General features: G+C 52.0%; 1 protein-coding gene across 14 annotated transcripts in view; it reads right to left on the bottom strand.

Moving 5' to 3' along the window:
• The window catches only part of TNS1 (tensin 1), a 229,600-nt gene that overhangs the window by 36,595 nt on the left and 166,355 nt on the right, over nt 1-26,650 (bottom strand). For 7 of the 14 annotated variants that reach the window (XM_037015945.2, XM_037015948.2, XM_073218118.1 and 4 more), the window contains 3 exons: nt 9,189-10,748; nt 2,823-2,909; nt 1,396-1,515 (listed from right to left, as the gene is read on the bottom strand). In XM_037015945.2, the coding sequence (XP_036871840.2) occupies nt 1,396-1,515; nt 2,823-2,909; nt 9,189-10,748 (1,767 nt within the window). The remainder of the gene's footprint in view (nt 1-1,395; nt 1,516-2,822; nt 2,910-9,188; nt 10,749-26,650) is intronic. The other 7 variants (XM_037015950.2, XM_073218119.1, XM_073218122.1 and 4 more) reach the window with 3 other exon arrangements.

Below are 26,650 nucleotides of genomic sequence, written 5' to 3'. Positions count from 1 at the left end.
GAGGGGAGGAGAGGAGGCTGCACTGCTGGTGAGGCTTCCCACTGTGCGGATGTGGGACCCTGGCACAAGGTGGCCAGACGCCCGAGAGTGCTCCTACCTCCTCCGGGCCCCTCTCCACTGCCACTGACCGGCACATGAGAGAGGGCTCTGTCCAGAGGGGAGAACGGGCAGGCGGTGGACAGCCCCCAGAGAGCTAGGGTGCTGCAGGGCAGAGAGTCCCTCTGCAGAAGGGGAAAGACCCGCTTTCCACTCACACAGGACCAGCCTCCCCCGCAGAGCACCCCTCTGTTCAAGCGGCCAGCCAGGGCCTCTCACATTCTTTAAACACAGTGTCTCACTGTTGTCCCCCTTGGCAGGCCCAGATCTGCCCCGGAGTGCTGGACAGCCATGACCCCTCTTTCTTGTCCTTCTCTACGGGAGGGGAGACGGGCATGGCAGAGGGGAGGGGAGAGAGCTGAGAGCCGCACTGTTCCTCGGCCAAGCTGGGATGCCTGGACACAAGCTGACAGCCAGGGTCAGAGAGAAAACACCCCTCCCTCATGTGGAGACTGACGTATAGTAAAAAATAGGCCTGCTCCCCACCACCCTCAACCTCAGGACTGTCTCAGTCCCTTGGCCTCTGTCTCTACATGTTCTACTCCCCACATGCACATGGGCACACACACACACACATGTGCACACACATGCTTGCACGTACGCACAGCCTTCACCCAAAAGGAATAGTGGCAGGTCGCCCTGAGAACCTGAGTCCTCCACTGCCCAGCGGGAGACCCCGGGACCGGAGGAAGCTCAGGGAGAAAGGAGGAAAGAGAGGCAGCCAAGGGCCTTGAGAAGGTCCTCCCAGCAGAGCTGGCTTGTCTAGACCCCAGGGGCAGGAGAGTAGGAGGTCCTTATGGCAAGAAAGTGGCTTTTAGGATAACAAGCTACATTCCGAAGGCCTTTGCTGTCCTCTGAGGACTGCTCACCCACTGTGGGCGCCAGGCCTCCCCACTGCCTGGAGGACAGCAGGCACCTCAGCCGAGGGCCTCCACTCAGGCCACCAGACCTGAAGAGCAGGTGCAAGAACACCCCCGTTTCCCATACCCCCATTTCCAGGGGGTCCTCACTCCACTTCCTAGGATGGCGCTGTGCTTGGCGGAACAGCTGGCTCCGAGGCTCCCTGAAAGTGGACTGGACTTGAAGGAATGAATCTCCTCCATTTAACACACACACACACACACACACACACACACACACTGAAATTCCAGGGCTATAGGTCTAATACACATCAGTACCCCCGCTCTGGCAGAGCATGGCTGCTCACTGGCCCCGGATCCCATAGACAAATGCCTTGGTGTCAGGCTTATCACAGGCCCCCGCTGCACCCCCAGACTGGCCACTTCTACCCCCACAGACCCAGCTCTTCTCTCCAGCCTCCTGAGATCCAAAAGACTGGATTCCTCAGCTCCAGGTGGCAGGGCTGGGTGTCCGACTGCGTGCCTAGGGCTCCGGAAGTGAGGGGATCCGGGAGGCCACCTGCTGGGCCAGGGCACCAGAAAGCCACACGGCGATCACACTAGCAGCCCTAGGGCAAGCCATGCCAGCTCCCCTCTGGACAGGCCTACAACCCCAGAACTGCCCCAAACCCCCAGGCCCAGCTGAACGCTGCACTCCCCCCTGGGCTGAGAAAAGCGTGGAGGAAGAGGAGAGGAGGTAGACAGGGGACGTTCTGCTAGAGCTGCCTCTGTATTACCCATGAACTGGAAGAGGGTGGGTCTGTGAAAGTACCAGATATTGCCATTGGGAGTCCCACCACCCCCTAAGCCTTTTCCTAGACCTTCTCAAGGTGCCGGCCTGCAGCAAGCCTGGGCACACAGGCTTCTCCCTGACCTCAGAGCTCCGAGGAGCAGGGGAAGAATGAGGTGACACCCTCCCCAGAGCTAAAAGCCTATATGTCCAAGAGACAGGGGGCAGATGTTAGTGGGCTACATCATCCTCAAATAGAGCAAAGTGACCCCTGATGAAGGGGCCGCCACAGTGGGGCACATCAATCCACCATGCAAAACATACACGGCAGGGCTATGATCCTGCCCTCTGTTTTCACACTGAGAAACGGAGGTCTGAGTAATTAAGAGACTTTCCCAGGGTCGTGAAGATGGTCTCGGGCAGAGCCAGGACCACATACAGGGCCTCTGACTCCTGGCCATGGGTGCTGGGATCAGAGGTTTGGGATGAGTCAGAGGGAATGCTCTGCCCCCACGGAGTGCCATACTCGAGGGTACCGAGCACCAGGTACAAGGCACCATTCTCTGCCTCAAGCTCGGTGGCCCAGGCAAAGCAGAGCCTAACTACTGCTGAGGCCCTGGCCCAGCAGCCCAGGATGGCCAGGATGGCCAGAAAGCTGGGCTGCCCCCGCCCTCACTGAGCACCCTCATTACAAAGGCCTATGTGTCTGTGGGGAACCTGAAAGTTCATCTAATCACCCCAGGCCCTGTTCCACAGGGAAGGCCAAGGCTAGAAGCATCAGGCCTGTGTCCATGCAGAAGTGGGAGCACTCATTCATGCAGAAAGGGTGGAGAGAAGGTGTGGAAAGAGGAAGGAAGGGGAACTGGGCAAGGGGGTGTGGCAGTGAGAAAGGAGTGGGGGACAAAGGACAGTAAGAAAGAGACAGAAAGAAGAGAACAAAGGGAGAGGAAGAAATGGAAAGAAAGATAATGAGAAAAGAGAGAGGAAAAGAATGGGCAAAGTTTGGAAGGGGGAGAGGAAGAGAGGGAAACTGAGAGCTAAGGGTTGGGGGCAGAGGGCAAAGAGTTATGAGTGGGGAGGGGAGGAGAGACACCAACCGGAGAGAGACGAAGATCGGAGCCGGTGGAGAGGAGGGTGCTGGGAGCCGGCGTTGTGCCCCATGCCCTGCAGCTTGGCATTGTACACTGCCCACACCCACCCCAGGGGAGCCGGCATGGAGGGCAGGCAGGGTGCAGGGGAGCCAGGCAAGGAAGGCACCACACCCATGGCCCAGGGGACAGAGGGACACAGGACACACAGAGAACGCCAAGGGACAAGGCATTAAACAAGACAAAACAAAATAAAAACAAAGAGAAAATCAAGATTAGTTGCTGTTCTGAGTCTGGGATCTGGGCACACGCTGGAGGGAGCTGAGGAGTGCGTCAAACAAGAAGAGACGCGGATCCAGGGTCTTGCTTTTCCAGAGGGCACGGGGGACCTCCTGCTGTCTGGCAGGATGCCAGGGCTCTCTTTTCTAACCCCAGTGTGGAGAGAGGTCTGGGACCAGGGGTGTTCAAACCTTCTCCACCCCTCACAGTCAGCATGGCCCCATCCCACCACCTCTCTCCTCTCATGGCACCTGCCTCTATCCTGCCTTCAGCTGTGACCCTGCCAGCCTGAACCCAAGGGTCACACTCCCCAGCATCCTAGCATCCCTTGGCCCTTGCTTGGTTCTTCCGTCACCCCCACCTTAGTAATCTTCTTTCTACTGTCACCCCCACCTTAGTAACCTTCTCTCCCTACACTCTTCTCTTCTACTCCTAACCAAAGCCACTGGGCACCAAGGCTAAGTCCTTCAAATGAGCCTGCCTGGAGGCATTGCGAGGACCTGCTGTCAGCCGTGTATTCACCCAAGTTGACTACTTTACAGCACGGGGGCCACACAGTGGTCAATATCACCCCGGTCTACCTTCCAGGAAAACATAACTTTTTGTTTTCCTCTACTTTGCAGGCTGCTGCATACTGTTTCTCTTGGCTGGTTCCCCCTCACATCTCCAATCAGTAAATGTGGGAGGCTCCAGGACTCAATCCTGGCACCTCTTCTCAATCTGTGCTCCCCCACTCCATGTTATCATGCAGTGCCAGGCTTTACATGACATCCATATCCTGACAACTCCCACATTTCTAAATGCCAACCTCTCCCGCTTAAACTCCTGACCACCTGGCCATATCCAACCACCTCGGTCACTTCTTGGGCACCTCAAATCTAACATTACCAAAATCGTACTTCTAATGTTCCCTCTAAGCCTGCTCTTCCCCTGTTCTGATCTATCTCAACAAACAACCCCTCCAACCTTTAGTCACTCAGCACAAAAACCTTAGGGTTTTTCTTGATTTCCTCTTTCAAATCCCACATCTACTCTATCTATAAATCTTGATGGCTCCACCTCCAAAATATTTCTACAACTGGCCACTTTTCACCATCTCCACACTACCACCCGACTGACAGCAGCAGCCTACTGCCTCATCTCCCTCCTTCCATCCTGGCCATACTGAGACTTTTAGAACAAGTCAGATGATGCCACTCCTCTGCCCCAAATTCTCCCTAAGGCTTCTCACGATACACAGTGAATGACACAGTCCTTACAGTCACCTACACAGCCCACTGCAAGCTGGCCCTGACTGCCATCACCTCTGATTCCATATCCCGCTATGCTCCTGATATCAAGCACACCCCACCTCAGGGCCTTTGCACTTGCTGTTCCATCTGGCATATTCCCTCACCACCCATCAGAGCCTTCCCTGACTGTTCTATGTAAAGTGCAACCACCCACCCACCCTCTGTCCCTCACTGCTTTATTTTATCTTTGTGGCATTTATCACCCCTCTGACATATTATATATTATATATGTATTTGCTTATTTGGTTATTTTCATCTCCACCATGAAAGCAAGGTTTTTTGTCTTTTTAGTTTACCATCATGTTTCCAGACCCTAAACTAGCATGTAGCACAGATTAGGGACTCATGTTGAATGAATGATTAAATGGACCTTGATCTTATGTCCTATTTCCATGATGAAATGTAAAACATGGGTTCTCAGTTTAAGCTCCCAAAGCTTAACACCCATATTTCTTTATATCTGTATCCATCCTTTATTTTTATTTCACGAAGAGGTACTTCACCTTCTGGTTTAGCATAAAGTATCCACGTGAGTTTCTAAGTCTATCCTAGACTCCTACCTCCTTAGAGGTCGTATTCTATCAATTTCCTTCTCTTTTAGCTTTTTCTTCTCCCTCTTTCCTCCATATCCAACCTCCCTTTTCCTCGTCTAAATACATTCTCATGGTTCCTGTATTTACAAAAACAAAGTTCTCAATATCTTGCTACCCTCTTTAGCTACCATCCTCTTTCCTGTTATCACAAAACCACTCAAAAGAGTAGTTGACACGCTGTCTTCACTCTCTCTACACTCACTTCTTGATCCTTCAGTCCGGTCTCCGTCACCACCGCTCTATTGAAACTATGCCTTTGAAAATCCCCAGAGCCACCTAGTCGGCGAGCCCAGTGAAATCTGTTCGGTCCTCCTCCTCGTGCCCCCTCTACAGTCATATCACTAACCCCACCCCTCCTCCTGGAAACCCTTTGCTATCTTGACTCTGTGATGACTCACTGTCCCCACCTTCTCTTGCCACCCTGAACATTCATTCTCAGTCCACTTTGTGGCCTCCATTCCCCTATGGCTATTTGATCCTAAGCTCTTTTTCTCTCCATGCCCTGACTTAGAGATTCCATCCACGCTCAAAACTGTCATCTTCACCTTTGTGAGGATGACTCCGAAATCTGCACCTTCTTCTCTTCTAGGCTCCAATTCAGGATGCTCAACTGTCTCCCGTAGCATTCTGCCTGGAAGCTCCACCAACACCTCAAACTCAAAGATCCAACACTGAGCTCTTCATCTTCCACCAAACCTGCTCCTGTTCCTGACTTTCGGCTTGTTGATGGAACCATCATTCTGTTTCTAGTCATGGGGCCTCAGAATCCTCTTTAATGGCTTCCTCTCCTTCTACTACACCCAATCAATTTGTAAATGTATTGGTTCTACTCCCACAGTAGCCTTGGCACCTATCTCTTCTTTTTCACTTCCACAGTTAGCACTCGGTCCCCCTCACTCAGGCTGTTTAATAAGCAGCTACATCTCCCAGCTCTGTGTCTCTCCCAGTTTGCATCTTTCCTGCCCAGACCTACCAGATGCATCTTCCTAAACCACAGCTCTGATCATGGCATATTTCCCCAACAAAAACACAATAATGGCTTCTGACTATAACACAATAATGGCTTCCTACATTGCTGTTAGGTTAAGATTCAAGCTCCTTAGTCTGGTATTTAAGACCAACCAGAGGCAGACACCAAGCTACCTTTCTTGACTCTCTCTCATGCAACCTATATGTTCTCAATCTACTCTATTTTTCAAATATTTCCTATGCTTTACTATCTTCACTATGAACCCTCTCTGTCTAATGATGCCACCCACTTGCAAAATCCTACTCATCTTCTTAGGCTCTGTTTAAAAACCAAAACTCAACACCAAGCCTCATCAGTCTCTCTAGTTAATAGTGATCTTCCTTTCTTCACTCCCACAGAACTTTCTCCACCCTCTCTCTTACAAATTACTTCATTTTAAAGGTCCAGTTCTTCTTCCCCTTATTAAAGTCTAGGCTCTTTAAGGAAAAGATATACATCTTATTTCCAATATGCACTGAAACCTCTACCTCTAAAGATATCTGAGATCAATCCAGTCACAGAAACAGGATCAGAAGATAACTTGATTGGATTCAACAACTCTGACTCTTATTTCTTTTTCTTGTCTTACTGCACTGGCTAGGATATCTAATGCAGTGTTAAATGACAACAGTGATAACAGGCATCTTTCTTTGTCCCTTGTGTAATGGGAGTGCTTCTATTGTCTCACAAGAAAATGTAATGTGTGCTACATGTTTCTAGTACCTACTCTTTATCAAGTTAAGAAAACTACCCCTACATTCTCTTAGACCCAAACTTAAATAAGACATAAGGAATAGCTGGATTACAGTGGAATGAACCAGGGACATAATACTGAGATATGGAGGACAGCCAAAGAGGAAAAGGAAGACCTGAGGGAGAAAAGCCAAGAGAAACCAGATCAAGTTCATGGCCATGAAGAGCTTCCCCCACAGATATGAGCTTTCTTTACTCATGTTGAAGCTTATACTCCAGCTTCTTGCAGAAGAATGTAGAAGCAGCAGAAAGTGGTGATGCTGGAAGTCTAGTCCCTTGCTCCTAGACTATTCTATGCACTGATCCTGCCAGTGCACCTTTATCTACACAAGCACCGCAGACACCTGCAGGGCTATTGAGGTAGTTGTGCAAGCAGGACCTGCTGACATAAATATATTTCATGACAGGGCATGGACTAAAGAGGTCCCTTTATAGCCTTGGGGAACAATACAACTGTCCCCTTTATACATCTCATCCCTTCTCCTGAGTTGCTCACTGTTGATAGAGAAGATGGTAGGGTTGGGATGGAAACACCACACCAAAAAATTTCTCCCTCCCTATAACTTCTTGGCAGCCAAAGCCTGAGCAGCTACAGAATATGGGGCTGACAGTTAAAACCTCAGGAAGAGGAGAGAAAAGGCTGAAGGGAGATGCAATATAAGATGGACATCCATCCAGAGCCATTATGGCATGGCTTCCTGTTGAGCTAGCTCCAGGAGAGCTGTATGGAAGGGTTATGGTAGGGGGAGCAAATTCATGCTGCTCCCCAGAGAAAAGACTCCTGGATCCTGCCCATGACTAAGCTAGTGTGTCACTATTCCTCAGGCCACCATCCCAACTCTGTAAAATATTGAGAAGACATTCCTCTCCCTTCAACAAAACCAGGAAGAAAAGCATCTCTGCTGACAAAAAAAGCCAGGAGTTCCTTTTCTCCCCGGAGCCACAGAAGAAGACAGCAGCCCCATGTGGACCACCCCATGGAGTATTTCACCCCTGGAGTTGCAGAGCTTCTCCTCCTGGGCTTTGGCTCCCAGGTAAAAGCAAGTGTGCTGCCAGACCAGCTGCCCAGTAAAGGGGAAGCCCTGATTGTCAAATTTCCATGGCATAAATACTTCCAATATGACCAATTTCAAGTTACTGATGGCTGAAGTGGGAATTGTGCTCTGCTCTGATGTTCGGGAGCAGACTGTCAGTGCCCCCACACCCAGGTCCTGGACCCAGCCCAACAGCCAGCTGGCCTGCCCCCACCTACTTCCCTAAACCCACCCTACATCCCCAGGGAGGGATGTCTCCCTCTCTCCCTGCAGCTGGCATGGTGACTCAGCTTCCCCTAAATTTAGGAAAAGAAGTGGAAGACAGAGTCAGCTGCTCAGACTCTTCTCTTCCCTGAGCTCTTACCGCCCTGTCAGCTGAGGAGCTTAACAGGAGGGCCGTACCCCCGGCCTCTAACCCACCCCTGCCTGGGCATACCTCCACAACAAAACCAACCCATAGGATTCCCCTCCAAGTTTGGCTGCCCCTAGGGAATGGTCATAGACTTAGGCCAATGGGAAGGAAGGTGGAACCTTCCGGTCCCTCCTAAATTGGCCCTGAACACTCTGCCATTTCTTGCCTTTATCTTCCCAATACACTCTTCTGGTTGCCCACTCGCTGTCCTCTCTCCAGAAAGATAAGGCCATTCTCAGATGAGAAATGGAGCTTTGTTTCTCAGTGCCTGCTTCCCTTCCAGGGCTGGTCCTGTAGCAAGGACTGACAGGACAGCTGAACGAGATGGGGAACCCTGGGCCTCCCCATCAAACAGAAATATTCTGAAAGGAACCACCTGGATTGAACACTCAGGTAGAGCCCAAGAGCTTCAAAACACACTCTCTCAGGCTCTGTTAGGCCTCTGGGAGGGCCCCAACTTCCTCATCTGGGTCTACAGAGGCCTTCCTCCAGCCTTCTCCATGTTTCTCCAAGGAACTGAAGTCAGAGGACAGGGAGCACTGCAGGCAGTTTCATAGTGTCTCCTCTCACCTAGAAATCTGTACTCCAGCCCCAAAGTCAATACCTCCAGGAAGCTTTCCCTGATTGCCCTATGTGGTAAAGTTTGCTTTCCCTGGGCTCTGGGGCTTTGGGCCCACCTCTGTTGCAGCACACCCTGCACTCTGTTAGAATGAGCTGTCTACGTACTGGTCCCCTCACTAGACTGGTAAGCTCCTGAAGGCAGGAACTGAAAGACAATTATCTTGAATCTCAGTGCCTGGCCTGGAGACTAACAGACAATGATTGCAAGAAGGGATGGCTAGCACACGGTTCCTGACAGCCTCTTCCCCAGGCCAAAGCAGCGCCTGCAGAGGTGTGATGGCTGTGCCTGCATGTCCCCCAGCAAGACCAACCCAGACCAGAGGGAAGGCATGGAGGACGTAAGGAAGGGATACCCAGAACTGATAGTCCCTGAGGCTCTTACCTGCTACCCGGTGGGCCACCAGCCCCTCCAGGTTCAGTGGCTCTTCCTCTGGAGTTCGGGATGGATCTGAAGTTGCATCCTTTGGTGGGAGCTGAGGCTGAGCATTGAGGCCAGGGAGAGAGGCTGGGGGCTGCTGAGGCCCTGAAGGGCTGTGGATGGTTGGAAGGAAGGCAGAGCAGGAGGAGGAGGGTGGACTCTTTGGACAGAAACTCTGGTCAGGCCCAGCTGGACAAGGATGATAATCATAAGGTGAATAAGGCCTGCCAGGAGGGACAGACTCCAGGGAGGCCCGTGGAGCCAGCTCAGGGGTTCCCAAGGAATGCCCACTGGGGATGTAGCCAGACCGAGACTGGGTCAGTGGATGGGGCTGGCAGGAGGAGCCAGAGAGGGGCTGGGAGGAGAGCGGGGAGGCCCCTGGCCAGGCCCCTGGGACACTCTGGGACTTGTGCAGGGGGGCGGCAGCCGAAGCCGGCTCCAAATCCAGCATCAGCATGTTGAGTGTCTCAATAGACTGCTCAATCTCCTGTTGGGAGGCTGCCCTTGGGAACTCAGGGAGGCCAGGGATGGCGGTCTCTGCCAGAGGCTGGGGGCTGGGCCTGCTGGGCCCAAAACTCTCCAAGTGGGCCCTTTCCTGCTGGCGAGGAGGTGGGTGAGGCTGCTGCTGCCAGGAACTCAGGCCTCTCTGCACAGCCTCCCGGCTGCTTCCCCCGCGGGCTGGGGCTGGAGGCAGCTGGGGCTCGGTTTCCGGAAAGGACTGAGAGCGGAACATACTGCTGGGGTCATGGCTATAGTGGGAGGTGGTCATTGACTGTGGCCAGGCTGGGTGGGGCCCTTCCCGCTGGCAGCCAGCTAAACCCTCCTGTGCAGAGTAGGAGGGCCGCATAGGGGCCAGGTGGCCCGCATGGGCAGGCACTGCCCGGCTAACAGGCTCGTAGGGGTAGCCACCACCATTGACCATTGGTCCCCCGGGACAGGGCTTGTCCAGACCGTTGGTCAGCGAGGACAGGGCCTCTGGGTAGCCCCCTTCACTGGTGCTGGCGACTCCGTCCAGAGAGGAGAGTGTGCCCATGCTGCCCGCGCTGTGCCCATCCTGGTTGGGCAGCTCATCGTCCAAGATGTCTGTCTCCCGCTCAGATGCCAAGGTCCCTCCATTGACGTGGACCTGGGCTGGGATGACGTGGCGGCCTGAGGAGGGCACAGCAGTGCCCCCCACGGGGCGAGAGCGGAGATGTTGGGTGTGGTACATGGTACCTTGCTTCTCTCGCTCTAAGCCGAAGCCACTGAGCAGGCGGTCCAGCTCACGCTTCTCCTCAGGACTCAGGGCAGCAGGGGCGCCGGAGGGGCCAGGGGCGGGCTCATCAGTCTTGTCTGTCTTGGTGGAGGCTGTAGAGTTGCCCGAGTCACTGCTCACAGAGAGGGTATGTTCCACGTGGTTGGGGGTGGCTGACAGGACAGGACGCGTGGCGTTGAGGGCCCCAGTGCTGCCATGCAGGGAGTCCTTCTTCTTCACCTTGGCATACAGGCTCCCATCCAGTGGCCCCTGGGTGTGTCCTACCACCTCTGCAAGGGAGAGAGCCAGAGGGGAGACAACAGACAGCAGACGTCAGTGGGAGGCAGGGGCCTCTCCTATTCTCCCAAGGAAAGGAGGCTAGAGTGTCCAGTTCCTGGATCCTAAAACCTCCTCACACCACCCAGAGAAAGACTGAGGATGGGCAAAGGTGAAAAGACAAAAGGACCCCAAGCCCCAACACCCAGCTTCAGGGCCAGGCAGTGGAGCCTAAGATTGGGCTGGGGGTCCTTGTCCTGGGGACGAGATACTGGGGTCCAAAGCCCAGTCCAAAGCCTGGCTTTGGCATTTCACCAGCTTCCCAAGGATGTAGAAGTGCTGAGCCAAGATGGGGCTCCCCAAAGCCAGAAGGCCCTGTGTCAGAGAGACAGGCTTTCCCTCTGAATGCTGGGGTCCAGCGACCAGGGTTGGAGGGGAAGCATCTTAGCAACTGAGATCACAAAAGTAGATGTTTTCATCAGGGGAGCTGTCCCTTATGTCATTCTGTCTGCAGACAGCTCTGGGGACCCCATGAGCAATACTTTTTCTGAAAGGAAAAAGTGAGCGCTGAGTGGCTGGGGGCCAAAAGGCTGACTCAGGAACCAAGAACTTTCCCCACCCAGAGGAGCTCAGTGATTTCACACCCTGTACAGTCAGCAGCTCAGCTTCCAGCCCTAACACACACACACACACACACACACAAACACAGGCATGCGCTCCTCCCCTCCACTCACTCCAAGGCAGGCCCCCAGTTGGAAAGAAAAGAAAACCCCCTCCCAAGCCCTGCACAAACTCCATCCCAGACACCAACAGTCTCACAACACAGAAAACCAGACACAAAGATGTCAGCAAGCGTGTGGATATAAACAGGCAAATACTGATTATAATAGCTAGCATGCAGTGAATGCCTATTCTGTGCCAAACACCTGGCTAGGCACTTAACACATACAAACATGCTAGTCCTGTAAGTCAGGGAGTATTATGCCTATTTTAAGGCAAGAGAAACTGAGGTTCTGAGAAGTAAAATCACTTATATGCAGACATATAATACCTGGTAAAGCTGGGATTTAAAAATCACAACAAATTAAAATTTCATTAAAATAAAACTAAATTGAAATAAAAACTAATTTAAAATAAAAACTAAATCAGAACTTCAAAGACCAGGCAAATTTTATTATTCTACACTGTCTCTCATCTCTCTCTCTCTCTCTCTCTCTCTCTCACACACACACACACACACACACACACAGTAGAATAAAAAGGCAGCAGCAGTATCCCAAAATAAATACATCAATTTAAAGCCACAAGCATTTCAGAAAATACAAGCTCCTACCATGCCCAAGGATCAGCCCTCAGGCCAGAAGTGGCAGCCTCCAAAAATAAACACTTATATAGAAGCCCACAGCCAAAAACAAGTGATCAGACAACCGCAAAACAGGAACATCCTGATCAACATACACACACAAACCACAGGCCAACCAAGTGATGTCACCCAAGTGAGCACAGCGATGCCCAACAAAGGCGAGCGCAGCACCGCCCAACACTGCCCACACACACCCCCTCGGGGCTAGATGCTCTGCCCATTGAACTCCAGAAACTTCACTCTGTCCCCAGTTTTCCCTGGCGCCCTGGGGCTTCAGCCAGCAGCAGGCCCCAAGTGACACTGGGCCAGGGTGCCACAGCCAAGGCTCACGGGGATGGGGCTGGCCTGACCTGGAAGGGGGTTTTGCCTGCGATAGGTCTGAATTTCCAACAGCCTCTCCCTTAGCCTGATGCCCCAAAAGGTGACTTAGATGCAGCTGCAGGCATGGCTGCCTCCCCCACCTGGCCTGTCATTGTCCCTACAGGGGTCGGTGCTGTCTGATGAGACACGCTGACTCTCATGCCATGGCCCTCCAAACAATGAGGTTCCTTGCTACACAACAGAGGACAGACCCCAGCAGGCAGTATGCAGAGGGGAAGAGCATTGAAGGAGGAGCTCTCTTCCACTCAGATTTCTGGGGGTGGTTATGCCCCTCAGACCGGCTAATGGAAGTCTGGAGAGCTGTCCTGCCTTCTCTCTGTGCCTGGAAAGCTCCTGGCCCTGGAGAAAGCAGGACCATTCCTGGGCCCTGTCCCCACTCTGTAGCCCACACCGAGACATGCCAGAGTGTTCCTCTTGGGCCAGGGATCTGTGCTCACATGGTCTGGGAAGTGGGAGGAAGAGCAAAGCACCGGGTGGAGTGTTCAGTGGCCTCCCCATTTACACTTAGATGGAAGGCAATGATAACCACTGGGTGCAAACCCATGCAAACCTGAGAGCATCCTTCCCATCCAGGAGAAAGCGGACCCACTCCAGCAACTCACTTGGGTTCATAAAAGAGCTTTTGGCAAAAGAGCTAAGAAAGCAGCCCCCAGGCAGGAAGAGGGAGCGCACACTGATGACTGCTACCTGATACATGCCCCCGCTGGCCAGGTCCCACTCTCCACGGATTTTGACAATGTCAGTATTAAACTTATTCTGCCATGTAGTTTTCCCCGACATGGTCTACTATTGGCAGCAAAAGCATCAGGAATTCCAAGGCCACTAAGCCTAAGTAAGAAAATCAAAGTGTAAATTGTTTAAATCCTATTTGCTAAATACAAATGGAAACATCTAGTGCTGCCCTCCAAGGAGTTCCTGCCCACCCCGTGCTGGCCACCAGGCTGTCCCACAGTTCCACTCATCATCTTTGCATATCAAGGGGAGAAATGAGGACACCCAGGCTCATCCCGGGTCCGTCAGTGCACTGGCGTGGGCATGGCGCAGTGAGGTCACACACCCCTGCTCCTCCCGGAGAAGAAGGGGCAGTCTCCACCTCCACACTGGTACACACATGCCCTCCATTCCCTTCTCCCTTCCACCACGGCCACATTAAGAGCTATTTGCTGGGACCACAAGAAGCCGGAACACAATGTCGGTTTCAGTCTGTTAAGGCAGGAAGGGCAAAAGAGAGAAGCAGGCAGAGCAGGAGGAGGAGGGAACCCAACTGGGGAGGGTGGGGAGGGGCTTAGAGAGGGTGAGGGAGTTGGCTTTAAGGCTCTTAAGTCCCAACAGCCTCCACAGGCATGGCATGTTCAGGTAAGACCATCTCAGATAAGATGGTTGGATGCCTGGTGGGAAGGGCAGGGGCTGGAGGGAGGAACATGCCTGGTCGGGGCCTCAGAACTGGCAATGGTGACCATGGAGCAGAAGCATGACCCACAGGGGAAGCAGAAGCTGCAGGCAGCCCTGGGTGGAGAGCTCATGGGTCCCAAACCTGGGTCAGCCTGCGCCTCCCATCTCACGAGCCATCTCCCTGCCCAGTCCTCTAGGGAGGTCAACAAGCCCACCATCTCTTCAAGGCCCCACTTGCTTTGTGTGACTAGGTCTCCTCACTCTTCCCAGAAGCAGCTCCAAGCCCAGACTCCACCCTCACTGCTGAGCTTGACTGCACCAAGGGGCCCTTACTCCATGGCGGCCCTAATCCAGATGTGCGAGTCATGCTTTTGGAAGGCTCTGAGGAAAATCCCCAGCAGACTTGGATGCGGACCTATTCTCTAGGCTCCTTCCAGTCAATCACAGAGGTGTGTGTGTGGTGCTAGAAGCACAGTACAGGCCAGCATGCAGGAAAGGAGATGCGTCCTTCCCGTTCATTTAAAAAGAATGAAAGAAACAAATACAGGATGCTAAGGTGATACAGATTTGAGCATTTGTTTTCTAATTTTGATGTTCATAAGGCTCTCCTGGGGATTGTTAAAAATGTCAATCCTGGGGTCTTATCCCCAAAGATTTTCAGTCACAGGTCCAGGGTGGGGCCAAGAATCAACACTTTAGCTCTACAGGGGTTCTGGCCCTCATAAAGGTGGATAACATCTGGAGAAACCCAGACCCAGGTGGCCAGCACTTGGGGCTCTGGGATTAAGCACCCCTGCTTCTCTTACTAATGTCAAGTGTGGAGATTTTCCTTATTTAGATGGCAGGATAAAGGGCCCAACTCTGAAGAATAAAAGGCCTCAGCCTAGTTGACTGCGAGGAAGAAGTCTCCTTTGGTGAAGACTCAATAAGGAGAGACCCCTCCCTGTCCAACTAGCAGGCCTGTTTTGCATAGAGAATTATTTATTAAGGTTTTCAGGATGGGGCCCTTCATGATAAAAAGTCCTTTGGGTCCACGTCCAGCAGAATAAACAATTCATTAAAATACATTACTGAGAGCAGTGATGGCCAATCAACCTGGAGGAAAATCAATGCAGTGCCAATAGGAAGAGGCACAGTGCCCACCCTGGACACAGGCAGTCTGGAGGCAGACCAGGGCCCTGGCAGGCCTAGGGGGGAATTACAGCTCCTTAAACGTGGGGTGCCAAAGGCTGTATGTGTCTGGGAGGTGGGTGAGCTTTGACAAGGAGTGAGGCTTGCCCAAGGGGCAGCTGGGACTGCAAGTTCTAGACATATTAACACTTTAGCCACAGACTCCCCCTAAGCCACAGACTCCCCCTAAGCCTAATCTGGAGGAAACCAGATTAGGACTGGGTCCAGGGCTGTTTAGGGGCAACCTGTGGGAGCTAGAGGATGGGGCTAGGTACCAGAGAGGCCACCAGGATGTGGTTCTGGAGAGGAGACAGAAGGGAAGCACCTCCTCCCACCCAAACCCTGTGCCAGACATGCCCATCACTCAGAGAGATGGTTCGCATTTTAATGGCCAAGTCCGCTTGAGTCAACCACTTAACCATGCAGATCCTGGCCTCTGAGCCTGCAGGGTTAAGATATGAATGCTTATTTGTAGGTTGGCTGAGTGACAGGATTCAGGAGCTAAGTACCCTGAGCTAGGCCTGGCATGGCCAGCACTCTCTATATTCTCTCTTCATTCCCCTTTTTACATTTTCAACAGTTTTCATCACACACAGAGTAAAGACCAACCCTCCTGGCTGGACATGCCAGACCTTTTGTCATCTGGCCCCTGCCTGCCTTTGGAAGCCTCACCTCCACTGTTCTCAGTACCCCAAACACCATCTGCTCTACTCTTACAGTTTATATGCTCTTTCTTTCCTAGTCAGTGCCTCACACATGCTGTTCCCTCTCCTGAAAAGTCCTTCTTCACTCTGTCCCCACAATCCCCAACCTCCCAGGAAAACCTCTTCTATCTTCTTCAGGTTCAGCCTGAACTTCTCTGGGAGGACTTCCTTGACTTGCCGCCTTTCCTATAGCCCTTCAGACTCAGATAAATGTCTTCCAAGTTCCCATCACTCTTTGTAGAAGTCTGCTACAGCACCCATCTCCCACTGGACAGTCATTGATGCTCATGTTTATCTTCCCCGCTAAGCTGAGTGTGCCGTGAGGAAAGGCCTTTCTGTGTTTCTCTCTCCCCAGTCCCTGGTTCCCAGATGATACCATTCACAATATGGTATCTCTGGTAGTTCAGTGAGTAACCCCTATAGCTATACAGGACGGCCCCATAGAATACAGGGCCTGGCATATATTTGATGTTCCATGAATGCTTCTTACATTACATTAACTGGTCCAGAAAACTTTATATAGTCCCTTCATACACTCTTCTTCCACTGCCACTCAAAGAGGTGGAAAATCAGAGTTTCAAGGTGGACCCAAAACTTCTCCCAAGGGGAAGAGAATAGAGAAGCACTGCCGCCAAAATATCATGAGAGAGAGGCATTCTACCTAACTGGTAGTATAGGCTGGGCACAGCGGAGGTCCCTGTAAATCATCAGAGCCAACGCCTACCCCATGGTGTCCCTCACAGGACTCCCCAGCCACAAGCCAGTCCAGCAGGCATTTACTCCTTACTCCAAGGACCCCTTGGGATATCTGGTGAAATCTCAGACTAATTACCTCCAAAATGCACAAACACAAAATTTTCACATAATTTCAGGAGGTTAATGGCTACCCTAAAACCTACAAATCTTAAGTTATGCTGAACTATCAGGGTGCTCCTTCAGGGATCCCCCTCTGTCACCCAAGACTTCTGCAAAGAATGCCAGGCTCCATCCAAGAGAAACTAGGGAATACACAATAAGGAAAACCTTCCAACTGGAGGAGCCTGAGATGGGGCCCAGCCCAGAGCAGCCCACTGAGCTTTGAGCTGTCTGGAGAGGTGAGCTGGGGAGGGGGTGAGGATGGAGAGGGCCATGCAGCACCTCAGCCCCATGGCATGACCTGGAGTCCTTCTTAGACACATTGGCAATGGCAGCAGGCATCTCCTGTGGCCCAGCCTGTGACAGTCCTGGCCTCCGCCCATGCCAACTTCCTGTCCCAGCCAGCCAGGGACTGAGGCAGCCCTTTGTCCGCCACAGCTGGCAGAGAGCTCTCGGACATCTCTAAACTGGAATGGACTTCCTAAGGGACTCTGCAGATCCACAGAATTAGGGGTTGGAGAGAAGTCCCTGAGTCTCTGAAGGGGAACCACACAAAGGGGAAACAGCCTCTGAGATGGCAAGGACGGCAGGTGACAGGTGCAGCCCAAAGGACTTAGGTTAACACTGGGGGGTATCCACTGAAATGCATGGGATTGGGGGCCCTGTGGACAGGGACAGATGAGCCCAGGCAGGGCAAACAGACACCTGTCTTTCTTTCTGTCTTAATCACACTCAGGGGAACCCACTGCATTTTCAGGACAGAAGAGAACATGACTCTTCTCAAGGCTGCTGTCAAATCTTTTCACAGGGGTCTCTGTGTCCTCTACAAGTGACCTTGACAGTGACACCCACAAACCTGCCTTTGTAGACCCAAGGAGGGTGGTGGCAAGTGCCCCAGCCCTGGCTGCCTCCACATTCTACACAGGCAGGAAAGAAAGGAGGAATCACAAATCAAAGTGGAAAATCGAGCCCCCTCTCTTGGCTGCTCCTGCCATCACTGCTCCGGGTCCTTGGGGAAGGAGAAGCAAGATCTGAGAGGGACCAGGAAGTTGGTTGAGCCAGGAGAGCTTTTTAAAAGCCATGGGGTTTTTAGAGCTGAAGGTTCATAGGGGACTGTGAAGCTCAGCAGGTTTAGGGGACCCCCCCAACCAAGGTCACCCAGCACTGAAGTGCAAATGGACTCATCTTCCTGCCTCGAAGTTCGGTGCTCTTCTCCCTAATGGCCTTCAAGGTGAAGATGGCTGGAGGATTCAGGGGGGCCTCCAGCTATGGCTGCAGACCAAAAACCTTACCAAATAACATGCAAGCCTTCAGTCAAGGCAAGATGACAGATGTGTCCCCAGGTCTGCCTCAGGAAAAACCCACAGCACTTTACACAGATACCATCTGACTTGAATCCATCCAGAGAGAGGTAATAGGGATATAAAACGGATCGTGACCTTTATATCAGACCTCAGGGACCAGGGCCTGGTGGGTAAGGGACCTACCCAGGTCACACAACAGCCCATGGCTGTGGGGCAAGTGCAAACCTGCAGGGCCAGCCTCTGGCCTGACCTCTGACTCCAGTCTGGCCTTCACCTCCCACACCAGGCATTATAAACAGAGCCCGGTACTCCCACCCTTCACTTTGGCCTATCCAGGCACCAGATATCACAGATATCAGGCCAGTAAAAATAGCTCCCTAGCTCACAGCAACTGAAGTCCTTCTCTGCCAGGCTAGGGTGCCTGCCTGATACTCAGAGATGCCCGGCCAGGACTGTCAAGCCCTGCCCAAGTTGGGAGGCAGCCATGAATGAGAGAGAGCCCGCAGGAGGCCAGTAAGGGAATGGCGGCCACTGCGGGTGCCACAAAGCTCAGGCCACCGAAGGGGGACATCGTGAATAAATATCCCATGGGGAATCTTTCAGGGGCTATCCCTGCCTCCAAGTTCCCTCTGCTTATGCCATTCTCATCCACCATGACCCATGACCCCAAAAGAGTGGGGCCAGCTCAGGCACACTGCCTTCCAGCAACTCAGCTGCCCCTCAGACCTGAGGCAGCGGCTCTTACATTTCCCTGGGCAGCAGGTCCAGGCAGGAGGCGGCCAGATCCATCATTCCGCCTCCTAAGACCGCACATCTCCCTGCACAGCCACATACCCTCCCCTGATCCAGGGCCACAGCAGAGCATGGCCCCTGGGCACAGAAGTCCCTGCCACCCCAGGTCCATCAGAGAGCCACCCAAGGACACACACAACTGCCCAGTAGACACTTACCCTCTGGACGGAGAGGGAGAGAGGAGGGAAAGTACTGCTCTGATTTGATCTCTGCTACTTGTGCCTCAAGTTTCAAATAATTTCTGCATGGCTGCGGCTCCAAGGCTGTCTGCGTCCTGCTCGCCTCCCTGGGACTGTCAGGGGTGGGAGGAGCAAGTGCCGCCTCCTGCCCCTGTGCACACACACCACTCCCTCCTCCACGCTCCTGCTCACTCTCTCCCCCTCCTGGCCCACTGCTCTGCCTCACTCTGGCTTGTAGGAAGCCAGTGGGATAAAACTCTGTCTGTAATTTCAGCCAGCTGGGTCCCCAGGGCTTCACTTATCATCCTGTAGCTACGCAGTTCTTGAATGACATCACAGTGGCTTCCCAAGCCCTCTGCACGGAGGGAAGAGCAGCGGCCGGCCCAGCCCAGCGCAGCCTCAGAGCAGGAGCAGCCCAGGTCAGCCCCCATCCCCAGAAGTGGGGAGAGAGAACCTGGGAGGAAAGTGGCCCGGAAGAGAGGGAGAGAGAGAAGGGCCAGACTGCCCACGATGGTACTAAGATTTATTTCCCCAAAATTTTCCACTTTTTTTTTCCATTCTCAGCAAATGAAAGGCAGAATAGATGACAATAATTTTCCAGCTGCTGAACACTAAGGTGGAAATCTTTTTTCCCTCCATTCCCCTCTCTCCCCCCACCACGGTGAGTCCAGGAGCCAGGACATTTCCTTGGCTTATACAAGTGGGGGGAAACCCGAAAGCCCCTGTATTTCCCAGAGGTGACATGGGGCCTGAGTGGAGGGGCTGGGGTATCACCCAGATGGCCCCTGGGATGGGGACAGGAGCCCCAAAGTGAGATTCTCAGTGCAAAGCTTTGGATTCTGACCCAGCAACCTTGGCAGTTTTTGAGGCCCGACTTTGGGAAGGCCAGTGGGCATCTGGCCCAGAATATTGATCTGCTAGGCTACCTGAAATGTCTCCAATTGACTGGCTTTTGGTCTTTAGTTTGTTCCCATCTGTTAAGATCATGAATGGCAGAGAGAGTAACTTTTCAGAACATCGGTGATCTCCACCCTCACTCCAACCACAAAGGTCTGAAGCAGCTCCCTCAGCCAAAAGCCACGTGAGCTGCCCAAAAGTCCCCACCATATCATCCTAGGGTCCCTTAAATAGCCCCAGAAGTCCCTAACTGACAGCAGGACAACAAATCTCAACTCTTGTTTGTACAAGGTTGGTGACTTATTTGTACATCAATTGGACGTCCCAACCCAACACCCACAGTTGGTAGGAGATGGCCTGGGGTTTGCAGCCAGGCCAGTGGGAGCTTCAGGGCATGGTGTCTCTTTGGAAGGTACCCCAGCAGGTTTGCAGTCCCAAAGTGTTTCTGCAGCCCCACACCCTGGTGCCAAGATTTTTCACAGCCTGCAGGCTAGGAAGGGAGAGGCTTGCCAGGAATAAGCCACCAACTTCTCCCGCTCCTGAACAGACACCTCACAACTGGCTCCCTCCCCACTGCCAACACCACTCTCCGGCTGTAGCATCACATCTACGTTCTCAGAGTCAGAAGGAAAACAAGGAGAACAAAAACAGTACCCAGTGCCCTTGGTCCCCACCCTGTCTCAATGGCATCTTGGCTGATGAGGTAGGGATGGCCCCTAGCCCAGCATCAAATACTTCACAGAAACCATTAAGAATGGAGAGGGGAGAAGGGTTCCATGCCTCAGGCTCTGAACAGGGGTCAGGAGGACTTCCAACTTGCCCAGTACAAGATTGTTGGAAGACCACAATTTGGACAAACTGCTGCAATTATCCTCCTTCCTCCATAGAGTCTTCTAGAACTCATCAGCAAACCCAAGGCTCTTTAAACTGTTTAAGGTTACTCAGTCTACCTCCCTGTCCAAATGCCACCATTACCCACCACTAGATTAACCTAGATTTTATTTGCATACAACCTTCACGTTTATCTGAACATCTGAATCCCATATTATTATTTTTATAAAATTTTGTAAATTTTTTTAATGAGCTCCAAATATTTTTAAATGAGCACAGATTTGGCATGTAAGCTATATACTTTTTTCCTACAAAATAAATATACTTGAAATTGTTTCATATGTAATTACCAATCTGGCCCACGTATATACCACCCACGATAGTCCCTGCAAGCAGCAACCCAATCCTATGGTTCCCTGCTACCATCCAGGGACTGGCTGCACCAGAAGGCCCTAGGGAGTTTTATAAAAACCTTGACACTTTGGTCTCACCTCCAGACTTTGAGAGGCAGAAGCACAACGGTCAGAGGCGGTGCCTGGGAATCTAAGTTGTGAAACACTCCCCAGCTGAGAAGGCTAAACAGCCAGGTTTAAAAAAAGCTGGTACTACTATTTACAATAGCCAAGAAATGGAAGCAACCTAAATGTCCATCAGTAGATGAATGGATAAAGATGTGGTACATATACACAATGGAATATTACTCAGCCACAAGAAGAAACCAAATCCTACTATTTGCAACAACATGGATGGAGCTAGAGGGTATTATGCTCAGTGAAATAAGCCAGGCGGAGAAAGACAAGTACCAAATGATTTCACTCATATGTGGAGTATAAGAACAAAGGAAAACTGAAGGAACAAAACAGCAGCAGAATCACAGAACCCACGAATGGACTAACAGTTACCAAAGGGAAAGGGACTGGGGATGGTGGGTGGGAAGGGAGGGATAAGGGCAGGGAAAAAGAAAGGGGGCATTACAATTAGCATATACAATGTGGTCGGGGAGGGTACGGGGCAGGCTCTACAACAAAGAAAAGACAAGTAGTGATTTTACAGCATCTTACCACACTGATGGACAGTGACTGTGAAGGGGTATGTGGGGGGGACTTGGTGAAGGGGGGAGCCTAGTAAACATAATGTTCTTCATGTAACTGTAGATTAATGATACAAAAATAAATACATAAATAAATGAATGAATGAATAAATAAATAAAACACAACTGGAAAAAAAAGAAAAAAAAAAGCTGGTGCTAGCTGTCCTAAACTGTTTCTCAGTTATGGAGATCTTACTGTCTTCCACAAAGGTCCATCTCATCTTTAGATAGCTGGAACAGGGAGATTTTAGCACCTTGTCTTTTTACTAACTAGCCTTATGGTGCCCTGTGGGTTGACTCAGACAGAGAAGCCAAATCTCTGCCACATGAGAGCTCTTCATATACTGAATGTGATTGCAACCCCCCAACCCAGAGTCCCCAAGTCTGCCAAACCATACTGTCCTTGCTTCTCTTCACCTCCTGAGCACTTGCTTTCAGTGCTTTTTAACACTTTGAAGCAAGGGACCCACAAACATCTGGGCTTCCTGACCTATGAGGAACACCACAGTGTCCTAAAACCTCCCACTTTCTGAAAAACATGCCTCTAATAATGTAGCCTAAGTTATACCCAGCCCTTCTCACTCATGGCATTTCAGTATATGCCAGGATCAAGTGGCTAAGAACATGGGCTTAGGGATCAACATGATACTGGTTTGAATCCAGACCCCTACCACTAACTAGCTTAGTGCAACCCTGGACCAATTACTTAATTTTTCTGAGCTTCAGTTTCTTTATCTATAAAATTGGTGCATTAATATTTCAATGTCAGAGGGTATTACAAAGATTGATAATAACATGCATAAAGCACTGGGCACAGTGCACAGCACACTTAGGTGCTCTAAATAAGGCAGCCACGTGTATACAACCACAACCACTGTGAGATCCGCTTCCTCCTCCTCCTTCCCCAGCCAGGGCCCACCCGGAACAGTGCCTCTGGGACCCTAGCTCACTGGCCCAGATGTTGTAAGCCCAATGCTTAAGCTTCAGGACATAATATTTGCTCTGCCCTTTCTCTGTTCAGAAAACGTGGCATCAAATGTCCAACAAAGAGAGGGGTCTCATGAAACACCCCGGGCTCTGAGGATGTGAAGTTTAGTTAACAATACTGGGACTTTCCCCGCTTGGTTACTGCCAACAATGTGCCCCAAAATGCCACTGCCTCTCCCACCTCTGGAGATGGCTCCAACACCAAGGGCCACATGGAAGGAGGGATGGGTGAGACTTCGGCTGCCTTCCTATAAATAGGAAAGGAAGTCCTGGGAGACCTGGACAGGGGGCAGGGAATGGCACACCTAGTACGGAAAAGGATACACTCGGTATTGCCATGCTTTCTATCTGGAAAAAATATATATTTTTTCCTTAAAACAAAATGCAGAAAATAACTGGGGCAAAAAAATCCTTCCAGATAGGAGCTTGATTAAATCAAGCTTGAGAGGCAAAAATACTCTTCTGTCCTCAGAGGCAACTGGGTATCCCCCATGCCCTGAGACAACACTGAGGAGGATGGTTTCAGGAAACAAGATCTAGAGGCAGGAACCTTCTGGCAACCTTCTGGAGGCCCTTGGATGCTCAGCATTATTTGAGACCCCAGATTGGCCATGTGAAAATCACCCCAGGCCAATCCTAGAGCCACACCATGGCCACCCCAGAGGACAGCCTGAGTTCACCAGGCCCGACCCACCCAGCCCGATGTGGTCCACTGGACTCGGGGAGGGAAGAGTTTCCCACTGTCGCAGGAGGCTGGTGCTAGAGCAGAGACCAGCACCCAGGGCCCCAACCCCCAGAAGGAAGTCTGCACTCCTGCCAGATGGGAGTCACACACCATGAGGGGGATGCTCTGAAGGGCACTAGGAACCCCCTCACATGAGAACCTCAAATGTCTCCAGGTATGGCTACCTAAAGAAAGTGGAATTATTGAAGGAAAATCTATAGCTAAGATAGATTTTGCAAATGCACATCAAACACTTGCTCCATCCCCTCCAGGACATCTTTCTGGCCAGCAGACCCAGCGCTGGGCCAGCGGGGTGAGGGCACCTTGGTCACACTGAGGGATTCTGCAGACAGGAAGGGCGAACAGCCTCCCTCAAGCACCACCTTCAGCCCCCTTGCTGCCGAGTTCTTTCTTTTCATTGGCAGGTGTTGAAGGCTCTTTCCAGACCTGGCTTTTTGCTCTTTCTCTTAGGGAGCAACAACATGGCTGAGTATTTTGGTTCCCAAGCAGCCAATCCTAGAACAGAAGCAGGAAGCAGAGGAGTGTCCCCCGTGAAGGGCTGCTTCACACTCTATAGGTGGGAACAATAAGCGCCCAGAGACAAGGGGCTGAGGGAACAGCTAGGCCAGTGGTCCTCCCTGGGGTGATACATCCCCCGGGGAACATGTGGCAATGTTTGGGAATATTTTCAGCTGTCACATCTAGAAGAAATCTTGTTGGCACCAAGTGGGCAGAGATGCTGCTAAATATGCAGTGCATGGGACAGGCCCCACAACATTGACCCAGTCCAACAACACTGGTGCCACAGCTGAGAAGCCCTGAGCCAGCCTGGGGGCAGACGGACTCTGGGGTGTGAGACAGAGCTCAGGACTACAACTCAGGAGCCCTGAATCCCAAAGCCAGCTGGCTGCTCCTTGACCTTGGGCAAGTCATTTCCTCTTCCTGGGCCTTAGCTTCCAAAGTGGTAAAATGAGAGAGAACAAGATGAGCTTTGAACTCTAGAACTTCTGGTTCTAAACAGAACTGCAAGCATGGGTGGCCCAAGGGTCAAGGGGTCAAAGATCAGATGGGAGAGGGTGGAGCAGGGGAGGGCCCCACTGCCAAGGGTAGGGGTAAGGGGTGGCACCCTGTGTGTTGATGGAAACATGTCCCCAGACCTACAAGGGACCACCTCCTGCCTTCCAGCCCAGTGGAGAGGGAAGCAGGGCTAGCTGGAAGTTCAGGCCTGCATGGGCAGGGCAGGTTCTTGGCACCCCTCACACAGCCCCAAACTCTCAGGGTTTCTACAATCCCCCCAACCCAGCAAGAGAGCAGACAGGGCCAGGCTCAGGAGCACATGTCCTGAGAACAGGGCAGGAGCTGAGCAGCAGAGAATTACTCAGGAAGGGAATTGTCAAATCCCAGGCAGATGTCTGAGTGGACAAGGGTCAGGGTATAACCACTCACCTCCCTCCTGCCTCTCCCCACTCCCATTGCCTGGACATGGACACCATCTGTTGCTGTCCTCACTTGGGAAGGATGGAGGGAGAACTAGGAAAGAGGCCATGGGGCTTGGGGAGCCAGGAGATTGGGTGAGTACAGCAGAATGGGGCGGGAAGGTTATTATTAACTAGGTCTCTGCACTTAATGGGTGCTCTCTCATTCGCTTCCACAACTGCCTTTCAAGGTATTGTCATTGCACCCCTCCTCCTGATAAAGAGACCGGGGCTTAGAGGTTGTGGCTTGCTCAAGATCATATTGTCAGTACGGCTCTGACACTCAAGCTCTTTCTGCGTCCTAGCAGAAGGAAGAAGAAAGAAGGAGAGGGACAGGCCAAGGGTGAGAGCTTGGAAGACCCAACATAGGCAAGGAGGAGACAGAGACAATAAATCACAATGCTGGCTCAGAACAACATGCCAAACCCTGCCATTCAAGTGAGTGCTGTTCCCACGAGGAGGTCCCCTGCGGATTTCATGCGTTTATCCGCATGATGCTTCTAGGACTCAAGCCTTTCTGGAAACTCGTAGGGAGCTGTTTCAGAGCTGGTTCACAGCTCACACAAGTGAACCCATATCTGCATTTAGGGTCAATTCCCATTCTTGACCCAAAACGGGCCTTAATAAGTACTGTTCCCAGCCTGGCTGTGCAGTTCAATGAGCACAGCTCCCGTCAGCGCTGTGGATGTGCAGTGGGCTGGAGGGCCGTGCGGTTCTAACGCGTGAGCCGGGGTGGGTGGCAGATCTGGGCAGTTCCCCACTTCCCTTCCCAATTGGGTCCATTTGTGTGCAAGAGAGTAAAGGAGGTTCATGTAGGCATCTCCACGGGGTCTCCTGGGCAATTCTGTGCAAGCTCACACACCTCACCAGGTGTAAAAGTCCCTGCCGCAGAGGGACAAGCTGGAAGTGACCTTCCTGACCCACAGAAGCTACGATACCATAGGGCACAGGACTGGACAGGAGACTGGAACAAGGCACCGCCCCCAGGCTTCTTTCTCTTTGTGTGACATGAAGAGCCCCTGCCTGGTTCTGGAAGTTTCTCAAGCAGTATACAGACAGAGGGGGCAGGGAGGCAGGAAGGAAGAAGGAAGGATCTGAGAAGCTTTGAGCTTTCATATCAAAATCTGATCTCACTGCCCCTGGAGAAAAAGGAGGACAAACATCAAAGAACACTTTGCTGCTAACAATTTTTAAAGTAATCAAAGCAACACAAGGCTAAAGGCTCCAACAAGCACCAGGGCACTGAGAGCTGTAAGGATAGAAAGACTGAGTTGGGGATGCGGAAGATGGTCAGAGCTCCTGCCCCCACCCACTGACAGCTCCGCAGCTGCTTCCCAGGACAAGGGAGGCCCCACCACAGCCCAGGCGGAACACTTGGGGATGGGCAGGGGGGCTCTGAAGGGTGGAAGAGCAGAGCAGTCCAGCAGGAGGCCCTATGGCCTGGTTGTGGCGGGGGGGGTCTTCTGGGTGCAAATAATGCTTGAACAGAGAAAGGGAGGGGTGGTGAAGAGGGAGTTTGGGGCAAGACTCCCTCGTCTCCGCAGGGGCTTTCTCAGAACTCCCAGGTGCTGCCTCACTCTCCCAGGTCCACACAGGTATTGTCACTCACCCCATCTAAACAGACATGTATGAAAGGATTCACCTCAACCTGAAGAAAATCCTGTCCTGCCACCTGTTCCCCTCTCTCATATCTCTCAAGGGCAAAACAGTTCTCCTGGATGTCAGACCTCCACCTCTCCTGCTGCAGCTAAAACCCAGTCTCCCCAGCTCTG

Source organism: Manis javanica, chromosome 12, assembly GCF_040802235.1.
Source record: "Manis javanica isolate MJ-LG chromosome 12, MJ_LKY, whole genome shotgun sequence".
Taxonomy (NCBI): Eukaryota; Metazoa; Chordata; class Mammalia; order Pholidota; family Manidae; genus Manis; species Manis javanica.
The sequence above is the reverse complement of the archived record's forward strand: the minus strand, read 5'-3'. Positions and strand labels throughout refer to the sequence as shown.